The sequence below is a fragment of the Microcaecilia unicolor genome, chromosome 9, assembly GCF_901765095.1.
Source record: "Microcaecilia unicolor chromosome 9, aMicUni1.1, whole genome shotgun sequence".
Taxonomy (NCBI): domain Eukaryota; kingdom Metazoa; phylum Chordata; class Amphibia; order Gymnophiona; family Siphonopidae; genus Microcaecilia; species Microcaecilia unicolor.
The window spans coordinates 208,909,378-208,935,271 of NC_044039.1; the positions used below are offsets into that span (position 1 = coordinate 208,909,378).

The 25,894-nt window shown below is 44.4% G+C and overlaps 1 protein-coding gene across 2 annotated transcripts in view; it reads left to right on the forward strand.

Moving 5' to 3' along the window:
- TTC7B (tetratricopeptide repeat domain 7B) overlaps window positions 1-25,894 on the forward strand; it is a 513,408-nt gene that overhangs the window by 218,375 nt on the left and 269,139 nt on the right. For both annotated transcript variants that reach the window (XM_030214578.1, XM_030214579.1), the window contains exons 10-11: window positions 21,533-21,616; window positions 24,428-24,532. In XM_030214578.1, the coding sequence (XP_030070438.1) occupies window positions 21,533-21,616; window positions 24,428-24,532 (189 nt within the window). The remainder of the gene's footprint in view (window positions 1-21,532; window positions 21,617-24,427; window positions 24,533-25,894) is intronic.

Below are 25,894 nucleotides of genomic sequence, written 5' to 3' on the forward strand. Positions count from 1 at the left end.
CCCCCCCACATTTAACAAAAACGCCCTGGTAGTCCAGTGGGACCGCTAGCTAGCTAGCTAGTCTGCCCTTCCTCCCCCTTCCCCTTTGGTGGCCTACTGCTCCTACCCTGAAGAAAGCCACAGCACAATGGTTGAAATATTGGTTCAACAAAGAAAAAAAGCACAACTGGACCTTCAAGACTGAGACAACAGAAGTCCTTTATTTCAGTCTGACCCGACACGGGCCGTGTTTCAGCATAAACAACGCCTGCCTTTAGGGGTCCAGATTCAGTATCAATTACATAAACAGGGAGCACAGTAAGAACAAACTCATGCCAAGGAGGTCATTAAGCTTCCTTGCTATCTGCAAACTTGTCTTTGAGGTCACTTTTGCCAAAAATGAAATCGAAGAAACTGGTCTATAATTACCAGATTTAGTAGCATACAACTTATTCTTTTTTAATAAAGGCATAATGGAAGCCTGTTTCAGACACTGTGGCATTACCCCATCATTAAGAGAACGATTAATTAAATCAGTGATAGAATCAATCAAAGTCACATAGCGTTAAAAATGGACACTGAACAGAGATCCAATTTACAATTATTTTTCAGTCTTTTAATAATCTGAGAAATTTGTTTCATAGAAACAGGTGAAAAAAACCTCCCACCAACTCGTATCATCAATACAACACTGCTTCCTAACTGGAAAAGGCAAGCAATCAAAAGACTTCATAATGGTAACAGTCTTAGCTGAAACGCATCAGCGAAACCTTGTGCTGAAATTTCCACAGAATTTGTACCTGATTTGTTACCTGTTAACAAAAGAGAACAAATCCCTATTGTAGTACATGAAAAGGCTGCACAAATATGTTTTTAGCTGTTTTTTTTTTATTCAATCTTGACCTACATAAGCGTAAAACCCATTGCTGTGGAGTACATTCCACAGCAATGGAGAATGCAGACATTCTGGTAATTGAGTAATGTATGTCACGGCAACCACCGATAGGTGCATAGCTGATTCAGAACATAAATTACGCCTTGGCTGATAAATTGTGTAAGGGGTTGGGGAGAAGTCAAACTGAGAGAGGGCTGAGACAGGGGCTCGAGGAAGAAGTATTCTTAAAGAAGAGAAAGGTTTACTCTCGGGTTCCTAGTACACGGGGAATTCGCCCCCTAGTGGCCAAGAGACCAGTTAGGATATTGAATAGGGGAAGGAACTACCATCCCCAGGATCCATCACTCTCTAGGCAAGACACACAGGAATTGGAGGGCGGGGAAGATGATTGGGGAAATGGTCTCTGATCAGGGTGATGAGGAACAGCTGGGGGAACCTTGTGGGGAGGAAGCTATGGAGTATGATAAAAGGGAGGCAGCTGAGGAGCTGGAGGAGGAGTGTATGGAGATCTCAGCTCTGGCCCGGACTCCAGGGGGTAAAGTAAAAGGATTTCTATCTGCTGTGATACCAAAATTGTTGAAGACCGGGGAAGGAAGGTTTATGCAATGGGGAAGGAGCCTGTGGAAGAGGTTGGCTGGGTGAATTGCCTCTGAGGGCGGAAAAGTGTGTTTAAAGGAATGGGGATATGGGAAAGAAATAAAATGGAACTGTTTTGTTGAACGTACCAGGGATAGTGTGATGAAATGCACGGATGTTTCAAAGTTAATGAAGCTAGCAAAGTGCTGAAGATTTAAAGCAAGGTGTGTGATGAAATGCATTGATGTTACAGAGCTAATGAAACTGACAAATTGCTGAGAAGTTAAAGCAGTGTCAGAAGGAACTGGACACACATTAGGGCCTCCTAGAGAGGTATGCTGGACTATTTTAAAGGAAAAGGAGAACAATAAAGGTTATGAATTGTGTAATCAAAGATTAAGCCAAATAAATTCTTAACTTATAAGAAGCATTGGAGTTGCTGTGCGTTTGTGAGTGAAACCTTTTGTGAGGAGAACAGAGGGTAATGATCATTGGAGAAGAGGGCTGGAGCCCGAGAGAACGAGTGAGGACAAGATGGTGGTTGAAGCCTCCTGGCCAACAGTGAATCTGAAAAAGCTAAGCAGTATCAGCCTTGGCCCGTTTGTGGAAGAGGGACCAGCTGACAATTGACAGCAACTGTTTTAAATGCCATGGGGGCATCAAGATACAGTATTTGGTGAACCATGCACAGGATCTTAAATTGTATACAAAATTTAACAGGAAGATAACACAGGTGTAATGTGTTCTCCTTTGGCTATCCATGCAATCATCCTGGCTGCTGCTGCATTCTACGCGATTTGCAATGCACTGTTCCTGGATACAGCAATCCCAAGGTGTACAAAGCATTGCAATAAAATAATCTTGATATACCCAAAGCTTGAGTTACAGTTCTAAAATCAGCAACAGATAACATAGGTCTGAAGAGTCTCAACTGAAAAAAGGAACATCAAACAACTTGTGAGATCTGATACTGCTTAGAGACAAACCTGAGTCTAGAATTACCCCCAAAGACTCTACCCACATATTAGTGCTTCCTTCATGGAGATCACTGAAGACCAACCTGTTCAAAAAGGCATACCACAGCGATATAGTCTAACTACCAGACAACGAACCTCAAGCCTGAACTAGATAAAACCCAACTCTCTATACTTGACTACCAAAGTCTACTCTACCTCGAATGAACTTTAACACAACGCCACTCTATCTCTAAACCTGAATATGAACTCTTTATACTTGACTGTTTAATCAACTATGCCAATCATGATCTCTAATGTAATACTACTTGTATTTCTCACTCCAGGAATGGCGATCGCCGTGACGGAACAATGTAAGCCACATTGAGCCTGCAAATAGCTGGGAAAATGTGGGATAAAAATGCAATAAATAAATAAATAAATTTCATTGGTAGCATTAATTCTCCCAGCATCTGGCCAACTTGGCTCGTAAACTCTCCCAACCAACATCAGTTCTGTTTTATTGCTGTTTTCGACTCCTGAATCCATGTTATAGAGCTATGAAGAGTTTTCTTTGTATGTTTTTTGCTTGGTACTTATTTGATACTGTTTGTAAGCCACATTGAACTCTTAAGTTATATGTGGGGGATAAGTATCAAAGTAAAGTAAATATTTAGAACCAATTTATTAGCATACATCCACCTTTTAATCTCATTCAAACATTAGATAGCTGACACTGCCAATCATCCCAGCTATCTTCCACTGGGAAACAAAATCTGTACATCATCAGCATGTAACTGATTTAGCTTTTCAAATACTAACCCTAAAGGACCCATGTACAAATTAAACAAAAGGGCAGACAAAGCTGTGGAACACCTTTTGATACTGTAACTACTTGTGAAATAGTCCACCACTTCTCACTTGAAATGTCCTAAAATGCCTTTATAAAATTACCTCCAAAAAGTACAAAAGATTGTGATGAGTATAAATCATGCTTTAATCCAGGAGTCCTCTAATCCAGTCCTCGAGGTCCACAACCCAGCATGGTTTTCAGGATTTCCACAGTGAATATGTATGAGATCTATTTGCATTCACTACTTCCATTGCATTCCAGTAGAACTTACACATATTCATTATCGAAATCCTGAAAACTAGGCTGGGTTGTGGCCCTCGAGGAGTGGATTTGAGGACCTCTTGCTTTAACCGGATAAAAAATATTCATGCAGCTCACACATACATGGATTTCTGATGATGTGGGCCACTATAAAAATAAATACACAAAGTGCACACATATATGGATTTCTGATCATGTGCTAACTTGGATGCCCCTTGCTTACGGCATCCATGTTAGTTCACAAATGTCGCGTCCCACGCTCCTACCTGCTCTTCCGCCGCGGGGGGCAGGTGCCGGCGTCCTCCGCGGCGCGGGATGGCAGCTCGGAGGCTCCAGCGTGGGGGCGGGCGCTGCCGCAGGATTGGCGGGTCAGGCCGAGACCGGCGAACGGCGATGGCGACCACCGGGCTCTCTCTTGCCGGGGGTGGTAGCGGGGTTCGCGTCGCCCAAGATGGCGGCGCCAGTACGCTAGGGCCGGTGTCTCCCTCGCTCACGAGCCGGAGGCCCTGGAGCTCCGCCTACACAGCGTCGGATTGGAGGGCCGAGGCAGTGGCTCTCCCTGGGAGATCGAGCAGAGCCAATCCGAGGGGCTCTGCCGATTCCCGGGGCCGGATTGGTGGTTGTTCCCCACGAGGGCGGGGCGGCTAATGTGGCTCGTTATTTAAAGAGGGAATCTGCACTGACACTTTGCTTCAGGTTCTGTTCCCGAAGCCCACTCCGTGGTTCCGTATGTTTACTGTCTGCTAGCCGCCTGCACAGAGACTTGCTTTGAACCTGACCTCTGTCTGCTACTCCCCTGCACAGAGACTTGCCTTGAACCTGACCACTGTCTGCTAGCCGCCTGCACAGAGACTTGCTTTGAACCTGACCACTGTCTGCTAGCCGCCTGCACAGAGACTTGCTTTGAACCTGACCACTGTCTGCTAGCCGCCTGCTCAGAGACTTGCTTTGAACCTGACTACTGTCTGCTAGCCGCCTGCCCAGACACCTGCTTTGAACCTGACTACTGTTTGCTAGCCGCCCGCCCAGAGACTTGCTTTGAACCTGACTACTGTTTGCTAGCCGCCTGCCCAGAGACTTGCTTTGATTCTGACTGCTGCTTGCTAGGGCCTCCGCCTCCCGACGCCAGCCAGGTCAGTCCGTCAACCCCGCGGTTCCAGCAGTCCCGTTGACCGCCTGCAGCGGGGGGCTCAACCTCTGGTGAACGGCGGTCGCCGCGGGTGAAGATTCGGGGTTGCTGGGCTGTCCTCTGAGGTCCTTTGGGCCTTGGGGGACCTAAGGGCTCACCGACATTGTGGACAAGACAACAAACAAAAAAGTGATTGTTTTTCCATGAAGGATTTCATAAATCAGTTAACAAGAGCAATATTTGTGTACTTGTTTGGAAGCAACCATTCTCTCTATTCACCAGAAATGCTCCATCTGGTAGTCCATTGCAGAGCAGGCTGTGCTAATTGAAGTGCTGTAATTATATTGAAATCTCACGCTTGAGAACCACGTGAAGAATACTACTAAGAAAATGTTCCACTCCATGTGGAAACTCAAAAGAGTAAAACCTTTCTTCCCAAGGGCCATTTTCTGAAACCTGGTTCAGTCAATGGTATTAAGTCACCTGGACTACTGCAATGCACTGTACGCAGGCTGTAAAGAACAGATTATCAAGAAACTCCAAACCGCTCAAAATACCGCAGCCAGACATATATTTGGAAGGACAAAATATGAAAGCGCAAAACCCCTAAGAGAGAAATTACATTGGCTCCCACTTAAAGAACAGACCACGTTCAAAATCTGTACGATTGTTCATAAAATTATTTACGGAGACGCCCGTCCTACATGCTTGATCTTGTAGACCTCCCACCCAGAAATGCTAAAAGATCTGCCTGCACATTTCTCAATCTTCACTTCCCCTGCTGCAGAGGATTAAAATACAAACTAACTCACGCGTCCAGCTTTTCATACATAAGCATGCAGATGTGGAATGCACTTCCAAATCACTTGAAAACAATTAACGAAATAACGAACTTTCGTAAATCGCTGAAAACCTATCTCTTCACCAAAGCCTACCACGAAAATCCATAACTAACCACAACATAGTAACATAGTAGATGACGGCAGAAAAAGACCTGCACGGTCCATCCAGTCTGCCCAACAAGATAACTCATATGTGCTACTTTTTGTGTATACCCTACTTTGATTTGTACCTGTGCTCCTCAGGGCACAGACCGTATAAGTCTGCCCAGCACTATCCATGCCTCCCAACCACCAGCCCCACCTCCCACCACCGGCTCTGGCACAGACCATATAAGTCTGCCCAGCACTATCCCCGCCTCCCACCACCGGCTCTGGCACAGACCATATAAGTCTGCCCAGCACTATCCCTGCCTCCCACCACCGGCTCTGGCACAGACCGTATAAGTCTGCCCAGCACTATCTCCGCCTCCCAACCACCAGTCCCGCTTCCCACCACTGGCTCTGGCACAGACCGTATAAGTCTGCCCAGCACTATCCCCGCCTCCCGATCTTGACTAAGCTCCTGAGGATCCATTTCTTCTGCACAGGATTCCTTTATGCTTATCCCACGCATGTTTGAATTCCATTACCGTTTTCATTTCCACCACCTCCCGCGGGAGGGCATTCCAAGCATCCACTACTCTCTCTGTGAAAAAATGCTTCCTAACATTTTTCTTGAGTCTGCCCCCTTCAATCTCATTTCATGTCCTCTCATTCTACCACCTTCCCATCTCCAGAAAAGGTTCGTTTGCGGATTAATACCTTTCAAATATTTGAACGTCTGTATCATATCACCCCTGTTTCTCCTTTCCTCCAGAGTATACATGTTTAGTTCAGCAAATCTCTCCTCATACGTCTTGTAACGCAAATCCCATACCATTCTCGTAGCTTTTCTTTGCACCGCTTCAATTCTTTTTACATCCTTAACAAGATATGGCCTCCAAAACTGAACACAATACTCCAGGTGGGGCCTCACCAACGACTTATACAGGGGCATCAATACCCCCTTTCTTCTACTGGTCACACCTCTCCCTATACAGCCTAACAACCTCCTAGCTACGGCCACCACCTTGTCACACTGTTTCGTCGTCTTCAAATCCTCAGATACTATCACCCCAAGATCCCTCTCTCCATCCGTACCTATCAGACTCTCCCCGCCTAACAGATACGTCACCCGTGGATTTCTATTCCCTAAGTGCATCACTTTGCATTTCTTCACCACTCCGCCCTTATAACTGCCTTCTTTCCACAATTGCTTGATTAGATCGACTTGTTAGCCTTGTTACTCTTAATATATCTGTAACTCCAATTGTATTTCTGTACCCTGAAATGGTGATGCCATAACAGGTTTTTGTAAGCCACATTGAGCCTGCAAATAGGTGGGAAAATATGGGATACAAGTGCAATAAATAAATAAATAGCAAGACTTCAAATCCTATTTGAATGAGAGAATCCCCATCATTCCCTAATCCTTTATCACTTTTCTACATTCCCTTTCATTGCTTGTTTCCAATCTATTAAACTTCTGGTTCATCCAGACTTCAGATAACCCTTTTCTTCTCTCCCGATCTTCTCCCGGGTAGCATTAGCTCTGTCTTATTGTTTGCAATGCCTCCTGCCATCTTCATGTTCAAAACCAGCCTGATATGCTAAAGTTCTTATGTTTCAGCATTCTTCCATGTTGATTTAATTTAATATGTGTTTGTGAGGAGCTGGCTAAACTGAAAATAGACAAAGTGATGGGCCTGATGGGATACATCCCAGGGTAAAGAACTTGGAGAGGTTCTGGTAGCTCTGTTATTTGATATTTTCAATGTTTCTGTAGAGTGTGGAATGGTCCTGGAGGACAGGAGAAAGGCGGACGTGGTTCCTTTGCACAAGAATGGAAGTAAGGAGGAGGTTAGCCTGACCTCAGTAGTGAGTAAACTAATGGAAACAAGCAGAGGATTGTGAGGTTTCTAAAATCAAGTGGACTGCAGGACCCAAGGCAGCATGATTTTACTAGAGTCAGGTCTTGTCAGACAAATTTGATTGATTTCTTTGACTGGCCAAAGAGTTGGATATGGGAGAGGCACTAGATGTGGTGTACTTGATTTTAGCAAAGCCTTTTGATATACAGTTCCTTATAGGCAGCTGATAAATAAACTGACTGACTGGGTTAAAAACTGGTTAAGTGGAAGGAGACAAAGGGTAGTGGTAAATGGAGTTCGCTCTAAAGAAAAGGGTGTTATCAGTGCTGTGCCGCAGGGATCTGTCTGTGGGCCAGCTCTTTTTAACATCTTTGTGAGTGATACTGCAGAAGGACTGTCTGGTAAGGTTTGTCCTTTTGTGGATGATACCAAACTTTGTAATAAGATAGACACCCCAGAGGATCCATAAGCATAAGGAGGGATCTAGCAAAGCTTGAAGAATGGTCCAGAAATTGGCAACTAAGATGTAATGCTAAAAAATGCAGGGTCATTCACTTGGGTTGCAAAAATCCAAGGGAATGGTATAGTGTAGGAGGTGAAGTACTTCTGTGTACGAAACAAGAGGTGCACTTGGAGATGATTGTATCTCATGATCTTAAGGTGGCAAAACAGGTAGAACAGGTAGAAAAGGTGACGGTGAAAGCCAGAAGGATGCTTGAACGCATAGGGAGAGGAATGGCCAGTAGGAAAAAAAGAGGTGATAGTGCCCTTGTATAAATCTCTCGTGAGGCCCCATTTACAATACTGTGTGCAATTCTGGAGTTCACACCTTCAAAAAGATATAAACAGGATGGACTCGGTTCATAGTGCGGCTACAAAATTTGTTAGCAGTCTCTTTCATAAAGCGTATGGGGACAGACTTATAGACCTCAATATGTATACTCTGGAGGAAAGGTGGGAGAGAGGGGATATAGTAGAGACATTTAAATATCTCTGTGGCATTAATATACAGGAGGTCAGCCTTTTTCAAATAACGGGAAACTCTGGAATGAGAGGGCATAGGGTGAAGTTAAGAGGTTTTAGCCTCAGGAGTAATCTGAGGAAATACTTTTTTTTTTTTTTACAGAAAGTGTGATGGATGTGTGGAATAGCTTCCCAGTGAAGGTAGTGGAGACAAAGACTGCGTCTGAATTCAAAAAAAGCATTGGACAGGCATGTGGGATCTCTTGGGGAGAGGAGGAGATGGTGGATTTTGCGAACGGGCAGACTGGATAGGCCATTTGGCCTTTATCCGCTATCATGTTTCTTTTGTACATTTAAATTTTCTATAATCTCTTAATTAAAGTAAAGAACTGTAATAACAATATAGAAAGCAACATTACTAGTGTTACATTTTTAAACAGTTTATCTCGTAATCGATATATTCAAATATGAGCACCTTCCAGAGGTGGAAGTGTGCAGTAAATCCTGTCTTGGTTTAAATCATATCATTAAAGCAGTGTGTGTTATTTCAAGCCCCCTGATGTGAGAGAAGAAAAACACTTCTTGAGCATGGGATTCCTCTAGAGACTTCGCTCATTGCACAGATGTTAGATGCTTCCTCACGGTGTTTCGCTTAACCCCTTTCTCCCAGGAACGGTGGTTTTGTTTTCTTAGATCCATGTTGCATATTTTTAGACTCGCTTGCTTTGAAATAAGATTTCACTAGCTGTCAAAAAATGTCTGATTTGGGAGTGAAAAGTAAGAGTTGCACGTTTGGAAGCGAATGTTCAAATCCAGAGAATGGGACCTTAGATATTAAAGGTGGGCACATTGCCAGTTACAGAATACGTCAATAGTCGGGGCAAGAAAGAGACATCCGTGAAGCCAATTCTTATCAAAAACCAGCAAAAGAGGAAGCAAGGAGAAGCAGCTGAAAGCTGATAGTGAGTCCCTGAAACTTCAGATCATGCTGTCTCTGAAGCCAGGGCTACTGGATTTCTAGTTCAGGTACCGCATACAGTTCAAGCTTCTCCTATTAACCTACAAATGCACTCGATCTGCAGCCCCTCCCTACCTCTCTACCCCCACCTCCCCCTACGTTCCTACCCGTAACCTCCGCTCTCAAGACAAATCCCTCCTTTCAGTACCCTTCTCCACCACCGCCAACTCCAGGCTCCGCCCTTTCTGCCTCGTCTCACCCCCATGCCTGAAATAAACTCCCTGAGCCCATACGCCAGGCCCCCTCCCTGCCCATCTTCAAAGCCTTGCTCAAAGCCCACCTCTTCAATGTCGCCTTCAGCACCTAACCACCATACCTCTATTCAGGAAATCTAGACTTTCCCCACTTGACACTTGACATTTCGCCCATTAGATTGTAAGCTCTTTTGAGCAGGGACTGTCCTTTTTTGTTAAACTGTACAGTGCTGCGTAACCCTAGTAGCGCTCTAGAAATGTTAAGTAGTAGCAGTAGTAGTAGTACTAGTTATGCTCAGTAAGTTAGTCTCCTGCTTTGGCTGTGGTCATTACGTTATTGTATCCTCAACAAGGTCAGGTGGCAGGATGTTATACTGTTTCCCTTGTACTCCGCAGGTTCTCAGACTTGGCTGAAAGGCCAAGAGGAGATCTTCGTTAGCCGATAGCTTAGTCTTTGCTAACCCTAGTAGCGCTCTAGAAATGTTAAGTAGTAGTAGTAGTACTAGTTATGCTCAGTAAGTTAGTCTCCTGCTTTGGCTGTGGTCATTACGTTATTGTATCCTCAACAGGGTCAGGTGGCAGGGTGTTATACTGTCTCCCTTGTACTCTGCAGGTTCTCAGACTTGGCTGAAAGGCCAAGAGGAGATCTTCGTTAGCCGATAGCTTAGTCTTTGGGCAACGAGAAGAGCAGCAAATAAGGCTAAAAGAAGGAAAAGGTTAATCCTGGTTTCCAAGCTTGCAGATCCCTAGAGCTAATACACTTAGCTGGAAGCAATGACTGAATATGCTACTGTCACAGCTTTTATGGCACACTCGGAAGCACTTTGGGATTGGATAGCTGCCAATCTTTTTCAAAAGAAGACAGACTTTCTGCCCAAGAACCTGTGGCTGTGGCTGTCATGTTTGTTTGTTTGTTTTCTCTTGACTATAAATTGTTGTTTCCACAGACATCCTTGCAGCAGTGTGTATCATATCATATGTAGATATGATCAAATTATTAAAAATATACAAATGTTATAGAATGCTAGTGCATTACATAACATAGTAACATAGTAGATGACGGCAGAAAAAGACCTGCATGGTCCATCCAGTCTGCCCAAGACAAACTCATATGTGTATACCTTACCTTGAATTTGTACCTGTCTTTTTCAGGGCACAGACCGTATAAGTCTGCCCAGCAGTATTTCCCGCCTCCCAACCACCAGTCCCACCTCCCATCACCGGCTCTGGTACAGACCGTACAAGTCTGCCCTCCCCTATCCTCTCCTCCCAATCACCACCCCCTCTTCCCCCCACCTGCTCCGCCATTGTATTACATAAAATTTTTGTGATGGCAGTGTCAACAGCCTATGTCATCAGTAATAATTATGGAAATGGTGTGATGATAAGGTAGTCGACTCCATATTGTCTGGGAGCATTTGAATTAATCCTATAGGGCTTTTCTTTCCGTTTGGGAAATTGTAAGTGCAAATGCTATGAGAAGGGAATAGGGTTTGAAAAAGCAGAATTGCCTTACCTGTCCCAGGTGGCCCTGAGCTACCTGGTAACTTTACACACATCTGTATCTCTTGTTTTCCATATTAAACAGGTCATGGCTAAAACTGGTTGTGGCTTGTGGAGTTCCTCTTGCCTGACACTGACTGCAGCTGGTGGTCTTCCTCTACATACAAAAAAGCCAAAGTACCCCCTTTACAAAAAACAACCAAAGAGAAACAACAGAACAAAAAGGGGAACAACCAAAGAAGTACCAACCGAGGAATAGTTATTAAAAATCACATTCAAAAACATACAGTTCATAGAGATCTATAAAATCCATAAAAAATGAAATATCAAGACTCGACCCAGTCCTGCGTTTCGGCTTGCAGTGCGCCTACTTGTAAATCCCTTGCATTGTTTAGAAACAGATATAAACACAACACCATGAAACACTCAGTTTGCTCATCAGCTATGTTACTTTCAGCAGTTGATGTCATTTTGCTGCCACAGCCCATATTGTGGTTGGCTGTATATCTATTTATAAACGGCACAAGGGATTTACAAGTCCAATTCAAGTTGAGACTCTCGAGGAAGGTGTGCCCACTGAGGAGGAGGGAGTGCTAGGCCATCCTCCAACTTTGCTGCTCCTTGTGATCTTGGGCAAGTCACTTAACCCTCCATTGCCTCAGGTACAAACTTAGATTGTGAGCCCCCCTGGGACAGAGAAATATCCAGTGTACCTGAATGTAACTCACCTTGAGCTACTACTGAAAAAGGTGTGAGAAAAATCTAAATAAATAAAATAAATAAACTTTGAAGGTACTGGGGAGGGGGTTGTGTTGGGGGGATCCCCCACCACTAGCACCAGGGCAAGTTTTTGAGGGGGTTTAGATCAGGTCGGGCCCCCTGGGACCCGTGGTGGCTTGGGGGGGTAGTGAGGTGCAGGAGGACCAGGGTCCCATTGGATCTTCAGGGTGTTTTTTTGTATTTGTGTGTGGGGGGTCTTACCAATTAGGGGTGTGAGGGGGTTTGGGGGGGTCAGTGACAGACCAGGCTGGCACTGACAGCCTGTGTTCTGGGCATGCACTCAGGACAAGCTTTTGGTGGTGGTGGTGGGGGGGGGGGTCTGGTCAGGTCTCTGTCTCGGGTCCCACTGGACCCATGGCAGTGGCCGGGGGAGGAGTGAGGGGCAGGAGTACAGGGGTCCCACTGGAACACTAGGGTGCTTTTTGTAATTGTGTGCAGGTGTCCGTATATCCACTGGATCCCCAGGGCCTTACCGATGGGAGAGTGGGGTTCCGTGAGTCCAGTGGACCCCAGGGCTGGCAGTGAGAGCCCGGGCTGCCTGGCCTGAACAGGGGGGAGGAGGAAGAGGGAGACGGAGCCTTAAACCTAACACCATCTCTGAGCTGGCGTAGGGTTAAGGTGATAGGAGCGCAGGAGCATCAGAGTACAGTTCTTGATCGAATACCAATGAGTTCATTTAAATGTCATTTAAATGAGCTATGCGGTATTCCCTGGCGTGCAGGTAAATGCAGGCGTTTGTGCAGCACTAGTGACCTCCAGGTCCTGCATTTACCTTTGATCGTTCTTGCATGAGTTGCTTTATCTGAGAGGCATAGAACAGTCACATATAAGTAAGCCATGGAGGCCTGAACCACGGAGAGGGGCAGGATGGAGGTGTTCTAGTGGCAGCTATAACATAGCATACAAGGAACTGCTAGTTTCCTTTGGTCAATTAATCTTAGTATCGATTGTGATGTGCCACTGGGACAAGCTCCACTTCTTAATGTCGTAACCCCCTGAAAGCAAAAGCCTCATTCCACATCAAGTCTAGTGATTGTATTTCATTATCCTCAAGAATACTCCATCAGAATGGAATGAATTAGTGATGGAAAGCATGGAAGATGGCAATTCAGTTAATAATAGTTTGGTTCTTCTATAATTTTCTTAGTGGTGGTTTGCATTTTATCTATATTGGAAGCCTGACCGGCCATGTCAGCTTTGCTGGATGTTACTGCGAGCTGCCTTTCAAAGACAATGTATTGCCACAAAACAAAACAAAAGAAGAAAGAGGTTTTTTTTCTGCAATTGCTTTCCTACTGGATAATTTTCTTTCTCAAGAGAGCCATTAAAATAAAACATGAAATAATATGGAAGACCACTGTGAGGTCTGTATTTGGCAATCTGCCGTGTCCTTGGTGTATCCCTAATAATCCCTTTTATATGCTAGGAATTTCTCAGCTACTTGTTTTACTCCAGAGGATGTTGACACAGTTTGAGGATGTTAATGGAGAGGGGCTGCCAATGATCATTTCTTTAGCAGCATTGTAGGAACCTGGGGCCAGATGCAACAAACGAGCCATTAATGAGCAAGTAGTAAACCCTGGCATGCACTAAAGACTTTTTTCCCACCACGGTAGCAGCTAACGAAAACGGAATGCAGATGAGCAAAATGTTAGAAACCCTATTGTAATGAGATGCACTAACCTTTTCCGATTGCCTTAACGCTGGAAAATCTAACGAGAGGTCTGTACCTCTCATTGGGGCTGCGCGGGATTGAAAAACTGCTACAAAAGTAACAAAAACAAAAAATCGGGGGAAAAAAGTCAAGTGCTCGTCAGGGACGTCCTTTATGGACATCCTTCACTCATCAAAAACAAACAAACAAAAAAATAGCGCTCCGCTTCAAAAAAGACGTCTGTTTTGGCCGTCATCCCCCCCCCCCCCCCCCCGAAGATGCCGTGCCGCTCACCCCCTCCGATGTGGCTCGATCCAGAGGACAGTAGTTGAGGACGCCCATCCAAAAAACCCCGTCCATTTTGCCCGTCATTCCCCCCCCCCCCCCCCCCCCCCCCCGCAATAATAAAAACGTCTTTTTTGGCAGTGCTTCACTCAGCTGAGAGACCTGGAAGTCCCTGAGCCAATCACAACGCGTTTAGCTGAGGATTTGGGGGAGGGGGGAGCGCAATTTGTTCTATTTGTCATCACAAATCCGTGAGCGTTTTTGGGAGTATTTGCAGGATTTATATACTGGTGACCTCCATATTAGAAGTACCAATATTACCTCCTATTTGGAGGCACATAATGGCCCTCCTTGAGCCCTCATCAGCAGCAGTGTCTTGGGGCGGAAGTGACTCCCAACAGAGGTCTGGAAAGCTATAAAGTCTGTGGCTATGGGGTTAGATGGCCTGACCTTGGAATTTTACAAGGCTTTTCCGGCTGAGTTAACACCTTTACTGACAGAGGTGATTCATAGGATGGGTAGAGTTGAGCAGGTACTTCCGTCTATGATGGCGCCTTGGATCTCGGTAAAGATAAAACAGATCGTCAGCCATTCAGACCAATATCCATTCTAAATGCTGATATAAAAATATTTGCAAATGTCCTGGCTATTAGGCTTGGAGAGGTTTTACTGGTTCTGGTTCATCCAGACTAGGTGGGCTTTTTCCCCAAACGACAGGCAGCAGACGATATCCATAGGGTGATTAATCTTATATATGTGGCTAAACGGAAGCAGATGTCAGCCTTTTTGTTGGGGATACATTCCGAAAAGGCGTAAGATAGGGTCCATTGGGCTTTTATGGAGGGGGTTCTGGGGAAGGTAGGGATGGGGAAAACATTTCTAAAGTGGATACAGGGTCTTTATTCCTTCCCTCTTGCATGTGTGAGAGCTAATGGGAGTAACTTGAGGATGTTCATGTGATTTCATGGCACCCGACAGGATTGCCTGTTATCCCCACTTTTGCTTGCAACAGCTGTTTGAGACAATGCAGATGTGAATTTGATTTGATTTAATACTTAATATACCACTTAATACAGCTAATTTTAAAGCAGTTTACAATAAAACAGGAACAAGTACAATGAATGTTCTAACAAGTAAAACCAAACAGTATAATTGAGTAACCAAAATCAAAGTAAATAATCAATAATCACAGTCAGAAATTGTCTTAGTATTGTTGGTTTGAATAGGTGGTCTAAGAAAGAGATTAAATTGCTATGTTTTCTTTACCTCTCTCAGAGTAAGAGGGGAAAGATTATGTTGTTTCCTAATTGTATCATATATGCTCTGTTTTTCTGGAACAAGATTGAATGCTTGTGTAATATGTTGAAATTATAAATAAATAAATAAAAAAGAAATTGTCTTAGTATGTCTATGATCCGGCATAGACATTCTCGAAAATCCATGTTTTGAGAATCTTGCGAAACCCAAGGTTACTTGTTAAACTGCTCACTTCTGCAAGTGAAGAGTTCCATAAGAGCGCCAAAGTAACAAAAAGTTCTGTTTCTTGTGGAAGTTATTTTCACAACCTGAATTCCTTCAAAAAGGTGGTAAATATATCCGAATACATAAATAAACCTGGCACGATTTATATTGACGTTTTGCCAGTTGAGCTTTACCGAATCTGGAACTTGTTTTATCACTCCTCCATGATCCACAATACATTTTGACAGAGCATTTGTGACCCCTAAAGTAGGCGGTTCCCCACCAAAACATGGGCTTCGTCAATCAAAGTGTATTTCTTTACATTTTTTGCTGGAAGCGTTTTTTGGTCAACCTTACTCCGCCGTTAGACGTTCTTCACATAGGGTCTTCTCCTTTCCTTTTGGTTGGCATTATTCAGAGGCTGAACCATCACCAGCAGTCAGACACAATATAACCCCTCGGTGTGGGTGGTCAGAGGCTAAACCGTCACCAGCAGTCAGCCACAGTATGACCCCTGCCTGTGAATGTTCAGATGCTGAACCATCAACAACAGTCAGACTCAGTGTGATCCCTCCCTGTGCATATTCAGAGGCTGAACCATCACCAGCTGTCAGCCAGACTGTGACCCCTTCTTGTGGGTATTCGGAGGCTGAGCCTTCACCTGTCCCCTGCTTCAGAAGCTACTCAAAAGGATGTGCTGCTACTTCCTACTTGCCCTTCTCTTGGCATACACTGAATTGTGGAACTACCTTTCAAATTTTATTGTTACAATGACCATTTCCTCTCTGTTTTTAAATACAGAATTAATTTGTGTGGGATGTAGGAGGCGCAGCTGCTTTTACTTACATGCACTGTTATTGTGTAATCATATTTTCTGGGGGAGTATTTCATATAGAAATAGAACACTATGCTCCTGATTCACATAATGTTGTCCTCGTATAGACACAAAATTTGAAAAATACATTTTTGAATTTTGCTCCTGTCTTTTCAATATTAGCTCAGAGTGAGTTACATTTGGATACACTAGGTATTTCCCTGTCCCTAGATAGCTTACAATCTAAGTTTGTACCTGAGGCAACGGAGGGATTGGAGTGATTTGCCCAAGATCACAAGGAACAGCAGTGGGATTTGAACCTGGCTTCCCTGGTTCTCAGCTGGCTACTGTTCAGCAGTGTAATCAGGTCCTGTGTCAGAAGAAAAGGCCCTGGCTGACACAGATTGCATTGTGAATTCTTCTTGTGACACGCTGTATGCCAATGACATAGCCATAGGTGGACCCAGGCCCACCCAGTAGCAACACACCTCTGATGTGGCTGACAGGGATCCCAAGTCCCACCAGCTGAAAACTCCTATCAACTTTCCCTCCCGTGTACCTTTTAAATAGATCTTTGCTGGCAGCGACTGATGCACACCACTCACCAGGGGCGTATCTGGAATCCGGCGGTAGGGGGGGCCAGAGCCAGAGAGGGGGGGCACATTTTTGCCTCCCTCCCCCCCCCCGCCGCCGCCGCCTCTCTCCACCCCCTCCCCGCCGTCAACCCTCCCCCGTTGCTTACTTTTGCTGGCGGGGGGCCCCAACCCCCGCCAGCCGAGGTCCGACCCGCAATCTCCATATCTCGTCTTCCTCCGTGGCCATGTGCTTCAAGGAAGTAACGCTGCAGTGCTGATTGGTCGCTGCGACGTCAGACGCCGAACTGGATTCAACGAATCAGCACTGCAGCGTTACTTCCTTGAAGCACATGGCCACGGAGGAAGACGAGATATGGAGATTGCGGGTCGGACCTCGGCTGGCGGGGGTTGGGGCCCCCCGCCAGCAAAAGTAAGCAGCGGGGGAGGGTTGACGGCGGGGAGGGGGGCCAGGGCGAAATCTGCGGGGGCCCAGGCCCCTGTGGCCCCACGCAGATACGCCCCTGCCGCTCACACTGCCCCAGAGCCTTCCCTCTGACGTACTCCCGCCTATGCGGAAACAGGAAGTTGTGTTAGAGAGAAGGCTGTGGGGCCGGCGTGAGCAGTATGTATCAGTTGGTGCTTGCTGCTGGTGAGGATCTGCTGTTTAAAAGGTACGTGTGCTGGGGTGGGTGGGGGGGGGGGGAATGGGTTGAAGGACTTTATGGCATGTGGGAGAGGGAGAAACCGAATCGCCTTGAGAAGAGGGGGCAGGGTGGGGTTCTGCCCACCTACCTTGGGCCCAGGCCCACCCAAAATTGGGTGTCTGGCTACGCCCCTGCTGCATACACTGTGCTTTCAGACTAAGGCAGCCGTTCTCAAACCTATTTTGAGCTAAGGATCTCTCTTGGACGCCAAAATTTCCTGACCCCATGGTATTTCTCCCTGGCCTATCAGATGTTCACTTTTTAACTTCTTTCTTCTCCTTATCCCTGCTCTTGTCCATTCCTCAGCTGCTACTTTCACCTTTCTGCGACATGCATGTGGGTACTAAAAACCTTCTCTGGGACACTGCTCCTGTTCTTATGAGTGGTTCAAGGTTGCTTCTCAGAGGCTGCTTTGATCAATTGTATAGAATTGCTGTCTTTCCTGCAGCGCTACCCATTCCATCTGAACAGCAGACAGGTGAGACACATTATCAAGAAAAGGACCCCATATAATGCATAGAAGACCCAACTTTTATCAACCACTACACTAAGAAGTCTCTGTAATTCCTTGTAATCTCAGAGATTTCAAACACTACTGAATAAAAAAATGGAAGCGGTGCAAAGAAAAGCTACGAGAATGGTATGGGATTTGTGTTACAAGACGTATGAGGAGAGGCAGACCTGAACATGTATACCCTGGAGGAAAGGAGAAACAGGGGTGATATGATACAGACGTTCAAATATTAATCCGCAAACGAACCTTTTCTGGAGATGGGAGGGCAGTAGAACGAGAGGACATGATATGAGAGTGAAGGGGGGCAGACCCAAGAAAAATGTCAGGAAGTATTTTTTCACGGAGAGAGTGGTAGATACTTGGAATGCCCTCCCGCGGGAGGTGGTGGAGATGAAAACGGTAGCGGAATTCAAGCATGCGTGGGATAAACATAAAGGAATCCTGTGCAGAAGGAATGGATCCTCAGAAGCTTAGCCGAGATTGGGAGGCGGGGCTGGTGTTTGGGTGGTGGGGCTAGTTCTGGGCAAGACTTCTACGGTCTGTGTCCTGAAAATGGCAGATACAAATCAAAGTAAGGTATACACAAGAAGTAGCACATATGAGTTTATCTTGTTGGGCAGACTAGATGGACCGTGTAGGTCTTTTCTTTTTTTTCTTTTTTATTTTATTTATTTAAATTTTCCAATATATCACCACATAAAGTGAATATGCAATCGGCATTATTTAACATTAGGAAACAAGAATGATAAGTATATATCTTTACAGCCCATTTGTCCACAAGTTAAAGAAATTTGATTCCAAGATTAAGGAAATTAAAAAAGAAAAAAAAAATACAAAAATTAATAATCAATAGATGCTTCCTCTGGTTCAGACCTCAGCCTGCTAAATTAGGGAAGGTTTGCTATATTCACATCAACTCTTGCATTAATAAACTCTTTCAACTGTTTAGGATCTACAAACTGAAAATGTTTACCCTCAAGCATCACATTACAAAAACAAGGAAATCGCAAAACAAAATTTGCTCCCAATGCCACCACCCTGGGGCGAAGTTCCAAAAAGGCCCTTCGTCTCATCTGTGTAGGCCGTGAGAGATCTGGAAAGATACGGACCTTTGAGCCCAAAAACAGATTTTCTAAGTGTCTCAACGAAAGCCGTAGTACGGCATTCCTATCAGGCTCCAACGCAAAAGTGGCAAGCAGAGTTAACCTCTGAGTAACTATTTCTAATGAGCTTTCTAGGAATGAGGTAAGATTCATTCCCTCCCCTATTACGGGGGGGTTTCCCACCACCACTCCAGTACTCCCGATGTAATAAGCCCGTGTAATGGGAGGGAGGGAGTCCTTGTCCATTCCCAGGATGTCCACCAAATATTTTTTAACCATCTCCAAAGGAGAAATTAACGGCGATTTGGGAAAATTAAGAAACCTAAGGTTAAGCCTTTTAGTCTGATTTTCAAGGTATCGTGCAGGTCTTTTTCTGCCGTCATCTACTATGTTATATATGAAGTTCTTTAGGCTCTACATTTTGTGTTGTTGCATAGCTTTGAATACCGACGTCCTTGTTCATACTTGACTTCATGTGCCGGGAGGGTTATTATCAAGACTGAAGAACTTCCTGCCGCCATTCCTGCAGCTGATTACATTTGTAAACCCTGAAGGATTTGGAAGGTTTTCTTATTGCGAAAAGTATAGACGCTGCCATTATATACATTCAGTTTTGATATAAATTAAATATTATAGCCTGTTTCAAGCTTGCTAGCTGAAATGAAAATGTCTCTGTAGAATACTTATTTCTGAATTTAGTGCTCTCTTGGATATATGATTCCCAGAGGTGACAATGACTTTACAATTAAGATTGCCTTTAATACTGACAGCAATTATCACATCTGCTTTTTTAACTCTGGGTAACCTGGCAGGAGGCCAGCGCTACCATAAAGCAGCAGATTAAATTCTTTAATGGAAATGAAACCTTAGGATGTCTTTTTTTTATTCTGGAATCTGAGTTCGCTTATGTGGGATATAAATGTCAATAAATGAAATTAAAGCCCTGTTGGATGTGAAAATCCATTGTATGCATGTATTCTCCAGGGCTTTAACTTGCAAGACCTTTGGTAGCCAGGACTCTAAAACTTCGCGCAGATCCACTTCTCTTACAGCTTCCGGGATCCCCACTAGTCTGAGATTGTTTCTTCTTGCTCTGTTCTCCAAGTCTTCCAATTTCGTTTCTAGTTGGGTAATCCTCTTCTGCCAGTCCTTATCACGGCCCTCCTGCTGTGCACTCCGATCTTCTAACTCTGACAGTCTTTGCTGGAATCCCGCCATATCATTCTTTAGTCCTTCTAGCTTGCCATCCATATTATCAAGCTTTTCGGAGATTCTCTGCAATTTAACATCTACTGATGACTCCAGCAGTTGCGAGACCTCCACCGCTATTTCTGCCGCCCAGATAGAGCTCACAGTTTCTCCCGAGGGGCCCGCGTCCGCCATTTTGCCTTCTCCAGTCCGCCCTCGTGCTCCATCTTTCCGCAGCGATTTGGATGCCATACTATTGATATTTTCGGCGGATCTTCTCAGCTTTCTCCCTGGCAATGTTCTGTTTCTATTTATACTCCGTATGGGTTGTTCTCTTGTCGATTTCGGCCGTTAGAGGGGTTGATGTTACACCGGGGTCTCAGAGCTCTCCCCTGCGGCGTCCTATCCCTCGCCTAGCATCACGTGACTCTCCCATTGTATGCATGTAACCTGTACTCTGCACCACCAACCAAGAACAGCCTAAGACCTAGGGCATAATTAATAGTGGATCGAGGGGCATCTATAGTGGTGGTTGAGTGGAGCATCTAACATGGGGATGGAGGGGCATGCTTCTGAATGGATAGAGGAGGTGGTGGGTTGGAAGGACGATTTTGATGAGCACTTCTCCAAAATTCACTCATTCCATTTTTTGTCAGTTTTGAGCTATGTGATTAATTTTGTTCATCAAGGCAAGATTCATTTCCTGCGCCAAAACTCACTAAGTCCATGATTTTTGGCACAGGAATAAGCGACTGTAAATGAATCTCGCCCTGATGAATGAAATTAATCGCACAGCTCAAAACTGACAAACAAAAAATGGACTGGGTGAGTTTTGGGAAAATGTTCTTCATTTTGTTCCTGACTGTATTTCTAGAATAGTCTTGAGTGACTTCACATTTTGGATCCCATTGAATGTTTTAATTTGATAAATAATATAAATGGAGTTCATAAGTACATAAGTATTGCCATACTGAAAGACCAAAGGTCCATCAAGCCCAGCATCCTGTTTCCAACAGTGGCCAATCCAGGTCACAAATACCTGGCAAGATCCCAAAAAAGTACAAAACATTTTATACTGCTTATCCCAGAAATAGTGGATTTTCCAAGTCCTTTCCTGCTTTTATTATATGTATTTTTAAAATTGTAAACCGCCTTGGTCCACTCGTCGGTTTTGTGTGTTATAGCAAATTGAATAAACCATAAGTAGGCTAGAGGCCTTGGGAGGAGGAGGCAGGATGATGCAGGATCAGTTCTCTTTTCCACAGTACATATTTGTCGAAATGTATTTTCAAGTGTTGTTTTCAGGTTACGTTCATATAGATCCTTTTCTTTTCATTAGTGCCTGGAAAGAGCAATGAAGTTTGCATTTGAAGAATTCCATCTCTGGTATCAGTTTGCATTGTCTCTGATGGCAGCAGGAAAGGTAAATTTTGATCATAATAGTCTGGTGTAAGTGGCATCTCAGAACACTTCTGGTGATTGCCAGGGGTTATGGGAGAGAGGTTGGTTAAGCACTCAGTAGGGTAACTTCTATAAATATAAAAAGATATGAGGTAATATTGTAACTTAGTTATAGAAGGTCCTGTCCAGGATCCACTCCAAACAACAAAAGTTGAGCTGGGATGAGAGCTAAGAATTCTTTGAATGTCCATTCGTGAGCTTAAGCCAGTGCACATGTGAACCTCAGCTCATGAAACATTTGTGTTACTGTATGAACAAAGCAGTGTGGTTTTAATGAAAGCTTTGTATTGGACTAAGTGCATTTAGATTAGCTTTTGAGGGCCTCACGTCCTCATCAGCTACAATGTTTATTTATCTAAACGCACTTATTTACCGTGTCCTCCGTGAAAACCAAATGTCCAACAAGGTGTGCAATACCAAGTGAACAGCATAATAAGTAAAAACAAGCAGACAATAAATTGAAGAAACTGAACCAGCATTCCTTAATATTTGATACTTGAAACAAGCACATTAAAAAGAGAGCATCAAATATTCTGCCTCAATTCCAGCCTAAGGGCTCTGGCTTTATGGGTGAAAAATTGGATTAAACTGATAACCAAAGATCCTAGTTATGACCAAATGTTGCACAATGCACTTAAATGACTGTGAGACTCACTTTCAAAGCACTTAGACTTACAAGTTTCCATAGGTTACTATGGAACTTTGTAAGTCTAAGTGCTTTGAAAATACACCTCTTATGTGTCTGAAAAAGGCTGACTTTTTATCAGCCGCAGTACGGAAAGCCATGTTGATGAGCAACCTTTGAGAGCTGCGATTCAAGCTAAACATTGAATCAAAATCCACTCCTAAATTCTACACTTCATCTTTCAAGAAAATAGCTGCTCTCTCCAATACTGGGACTAGTGACCAGGTCATCCAGTTGGCACCACCCACTCTGGATCTCTATTAAACATTAGCGATCAATTTCTTCTTATTCTTCATCATCGGCAGTATGAAGTAGCTATTATTTGTACCATATAAGATCTAAATCCTGGGTGAATAACAGTCTTCATTTTTTTTTATTAGGCTTTATTTACCATGTTTTTGAAGAAATTCATCCAAGGCAGTGTACAAATGGGACATGGACAATAGACAATTAGAGCAGTAAAGATATTCAAATAGTAGTACGCATTGTAGCTTAGCATAGGAGCCAACTTTTCAAAATGATTGGGGGTGCTGAAAATATTTTTTTTAAATACAGGTGGTGCATCCCCCCCTCTCCTCCGAGTGCCAGTCCGACCCCAGCCAGACCTCTTCTCCCACAACAGTCCTCCGCCCTCGCCTTCCTGCATGCCGCCCAGAATTTAAAACTCATCTTACCTCGGGGTCCTGGTGGCAGCAGTGAAAGGCGAGCAGGATCGGCACTTCAGCTTTCCCTTCTCTCTCAGCTCTGGTCCCGCCCTTGCGGAAACAGGAAATGAGGGCGGGACCAGAGCTGAGAGAGAAGGGAAGGCTGAAGCGCCTAGCCTGCTCGCCTTTCACTGCTGCTGCCAGGACCCCTAGGTAAGATGACTTCTGGGCGGCACGCAGGAAGGCGAGGGTGGAGGACTGTTGAGGGAGAAGAGGGCGGGCACCGGGCAGGTCGGGCCGGCTGGGAAGGGAACTTCCGACTTCCGGTGGGTCAAAATATTGGGGGTGCTCGAGCACCCACAGCACCCACGGAGTTGGCGCCTAGGTAGCTTAGTATGCTATTTACAATGTCAACACACATTAAACATCTTAACAGACAGCATAGGTTGTAAATGGACATGGACCCATATTTAGAGAGAAAATAGAGTAACAGGAGTTATATAGAAGATAAGGGGACTAGCTCACAGTTCTATGGTATATTAATGTTTTCAAAGCTGTAAAAAGTTGTACATTAAACGATGTGTAGGATGAGCCTTCGTTCACAATAACTTAGGGTCCCTCCTCTCCCTGTGTAACCCAGCATACTTGCCTAAGGGGCTGAGATCCTTCAGTAATTTGGGATATAGTTGTGAGATAGTTGAGCCCGCACCCCTCCCACTTGCGCATGACATGATAAAAAAAAAGCACCCTAACTAATGGGCCAGCATAAGCACAAGCTTCTATAATATAAATGAACACTAATTTTGGCTTCATCTGACAAGATTCAATGCTTTATTCAACCAGCAAAGTAGCTAGTGAGGTCAAGTGGCAGATGTTAACCTCCCCCCAACCCCCCCAATCATACGGTTCTCAATATCAGCCAAATGACCGAGAGAGCACTGCCCCTCATTTCTTGAACCTCATATTTAATCTTAGCCAAGGTTACTTCTATTTTTAAGGAAAACTGGATTAATAAGACATGGGGCACTCCTGGATGATATCACCCCTCTGCCGGAATCACTGAGTTGCTGTTACTAGAAAACGTCAATTACTAGTAAGCAGTTTCACTTTCTGTAATAACAGGCAGGATCAGTGGATTCACACTGATGAGTGATGTCATCAAATGGCGCCCTGTGTTGGTAAGCTGAGGTGACACTACTTGTTTGACTGATTATTCTGCAGTACATAGGAGTACTTGTTAAAGATAAGTATGTTTTTGTTGTGAGAATTCCTGCCCCAGGACACGATAGAGAAAGTTTCCTTCTTGCATCGAACAGGCCCGTGGGGTTGAAAGCTCCTGTACTACGTTGTTGTTTTGGTTAATTTTTCACAAAGTATGATAACAGATTTCCATTTCCAAACCATTCGGAAGTACATTTCACTGCATGTGTCTCTTCCTACACAGTCCGCTCGTGCTGTGAAGGTCTTAAAAGAATGTATACGTCTGAAGCCAGATGATGCCACCATTCCACTCCTTGCTGCCAAGTTATGTATGGGATCGCTTCATTGGGTAAGCCAGCCTTGAAATCCCACTAGCGAACTGTAAGAAAGTGTAATAATTTCATCCTGTATGTGATTCATGAAAGGAATAGGACACAGGGTTTTTCGAGTGTATTAAGCTTAGACTATAGAACTATTACATGTTTGTCCTCATATTGATCAAAAGAACTTTTAGAAGTTAGGATTATCAATAGAAATCAAACAAAATAAAACATGGAAAAAAAAATAAGATGATACCTTTTTTATTGGACATAACTTAATACATTTCTTGATTAGCTTTCGAAGGTTGCCCTTCTTCCTCAGATCGGAAATAAGCAAATGTGCTAGCTGACAGTGTATATAAGTGAAAACATTCAAGCATTACTATGACAGTTTGACAGGGTGGGAGGATGGGGGTGGGTAGGAAGTATGCATGGGGACATCAAAGCATATCATTGATATTCTAACAGGATAGGTGTGGATAGGTGAGGGGAGGGTGATCAACAGAGAAATCCCCATGCATACCTCCTACCTACCTTGTCCCCAGCACTTAGGCATGAGAACAGTGATTTCACGCGTTAACAGGAGAAAAGATCAGGGACGCGTTCCCTGCATGTCCTACTCTGATGCCATCTTGCCCCCCAGAAGTTCAGAAGATATTCCACCCTGCAAAATGGTACCAAATTGGGAGAAACTTTGCTAGGCAAGACTTGAAGGATTTTACCCCAGAGGAGATAGAACTGCCACCAAGACTCAGAAAGGGTCCTGTTGATGAAGATAGCTCCAGAGAAAAGGAGGACTTTTACTCACTAGACATTTGTCCATCAGCCCACTGATTTTAGGCATACTAGAGATGCCAGACTTAACTTTCTCTCTCTTCTTTCCCATATTGTAGCAAAGCTGGTAGGAAAATAAAACAAGCAGTACCTCTGATAACAATTGGGCAGAGTCTCGAGCTCCTTTGGGCTTGGTGTGCCCCTTTGGGCTTGACCCTCAGGGCACACTCTGCGACCACACGCTGTAGTGTCAGCACTGCTTTTATCCAGTCCACGAGTCCGCTCAGTGGTGGTTGATGATGTCAGATGCCGCCACTGGTTCCTCCCAGGCAATAACACTGCACCTCTGAGGAGCAGGAGGTCTCTGGCAGGTGGGATTGCTGTTCCGCTCCTGTAATTTATAACTAGGTACCTAAGCACATATGTTGTATATATTATATTAAATTAGGTAAGCATCTGTTCGCCTTTATAAAATGGCCTCCCTGAAAGCTGCTTCAAGTCAGGAGTACATTTGGGGATGATTTTACAAAGTTTGTACCTTTGGTTTAATGCATGTTAAAAAAAAATGCTGAATGACAAGCAATAGTCACCACCGTGCATTAGATCCCATTTTAAAC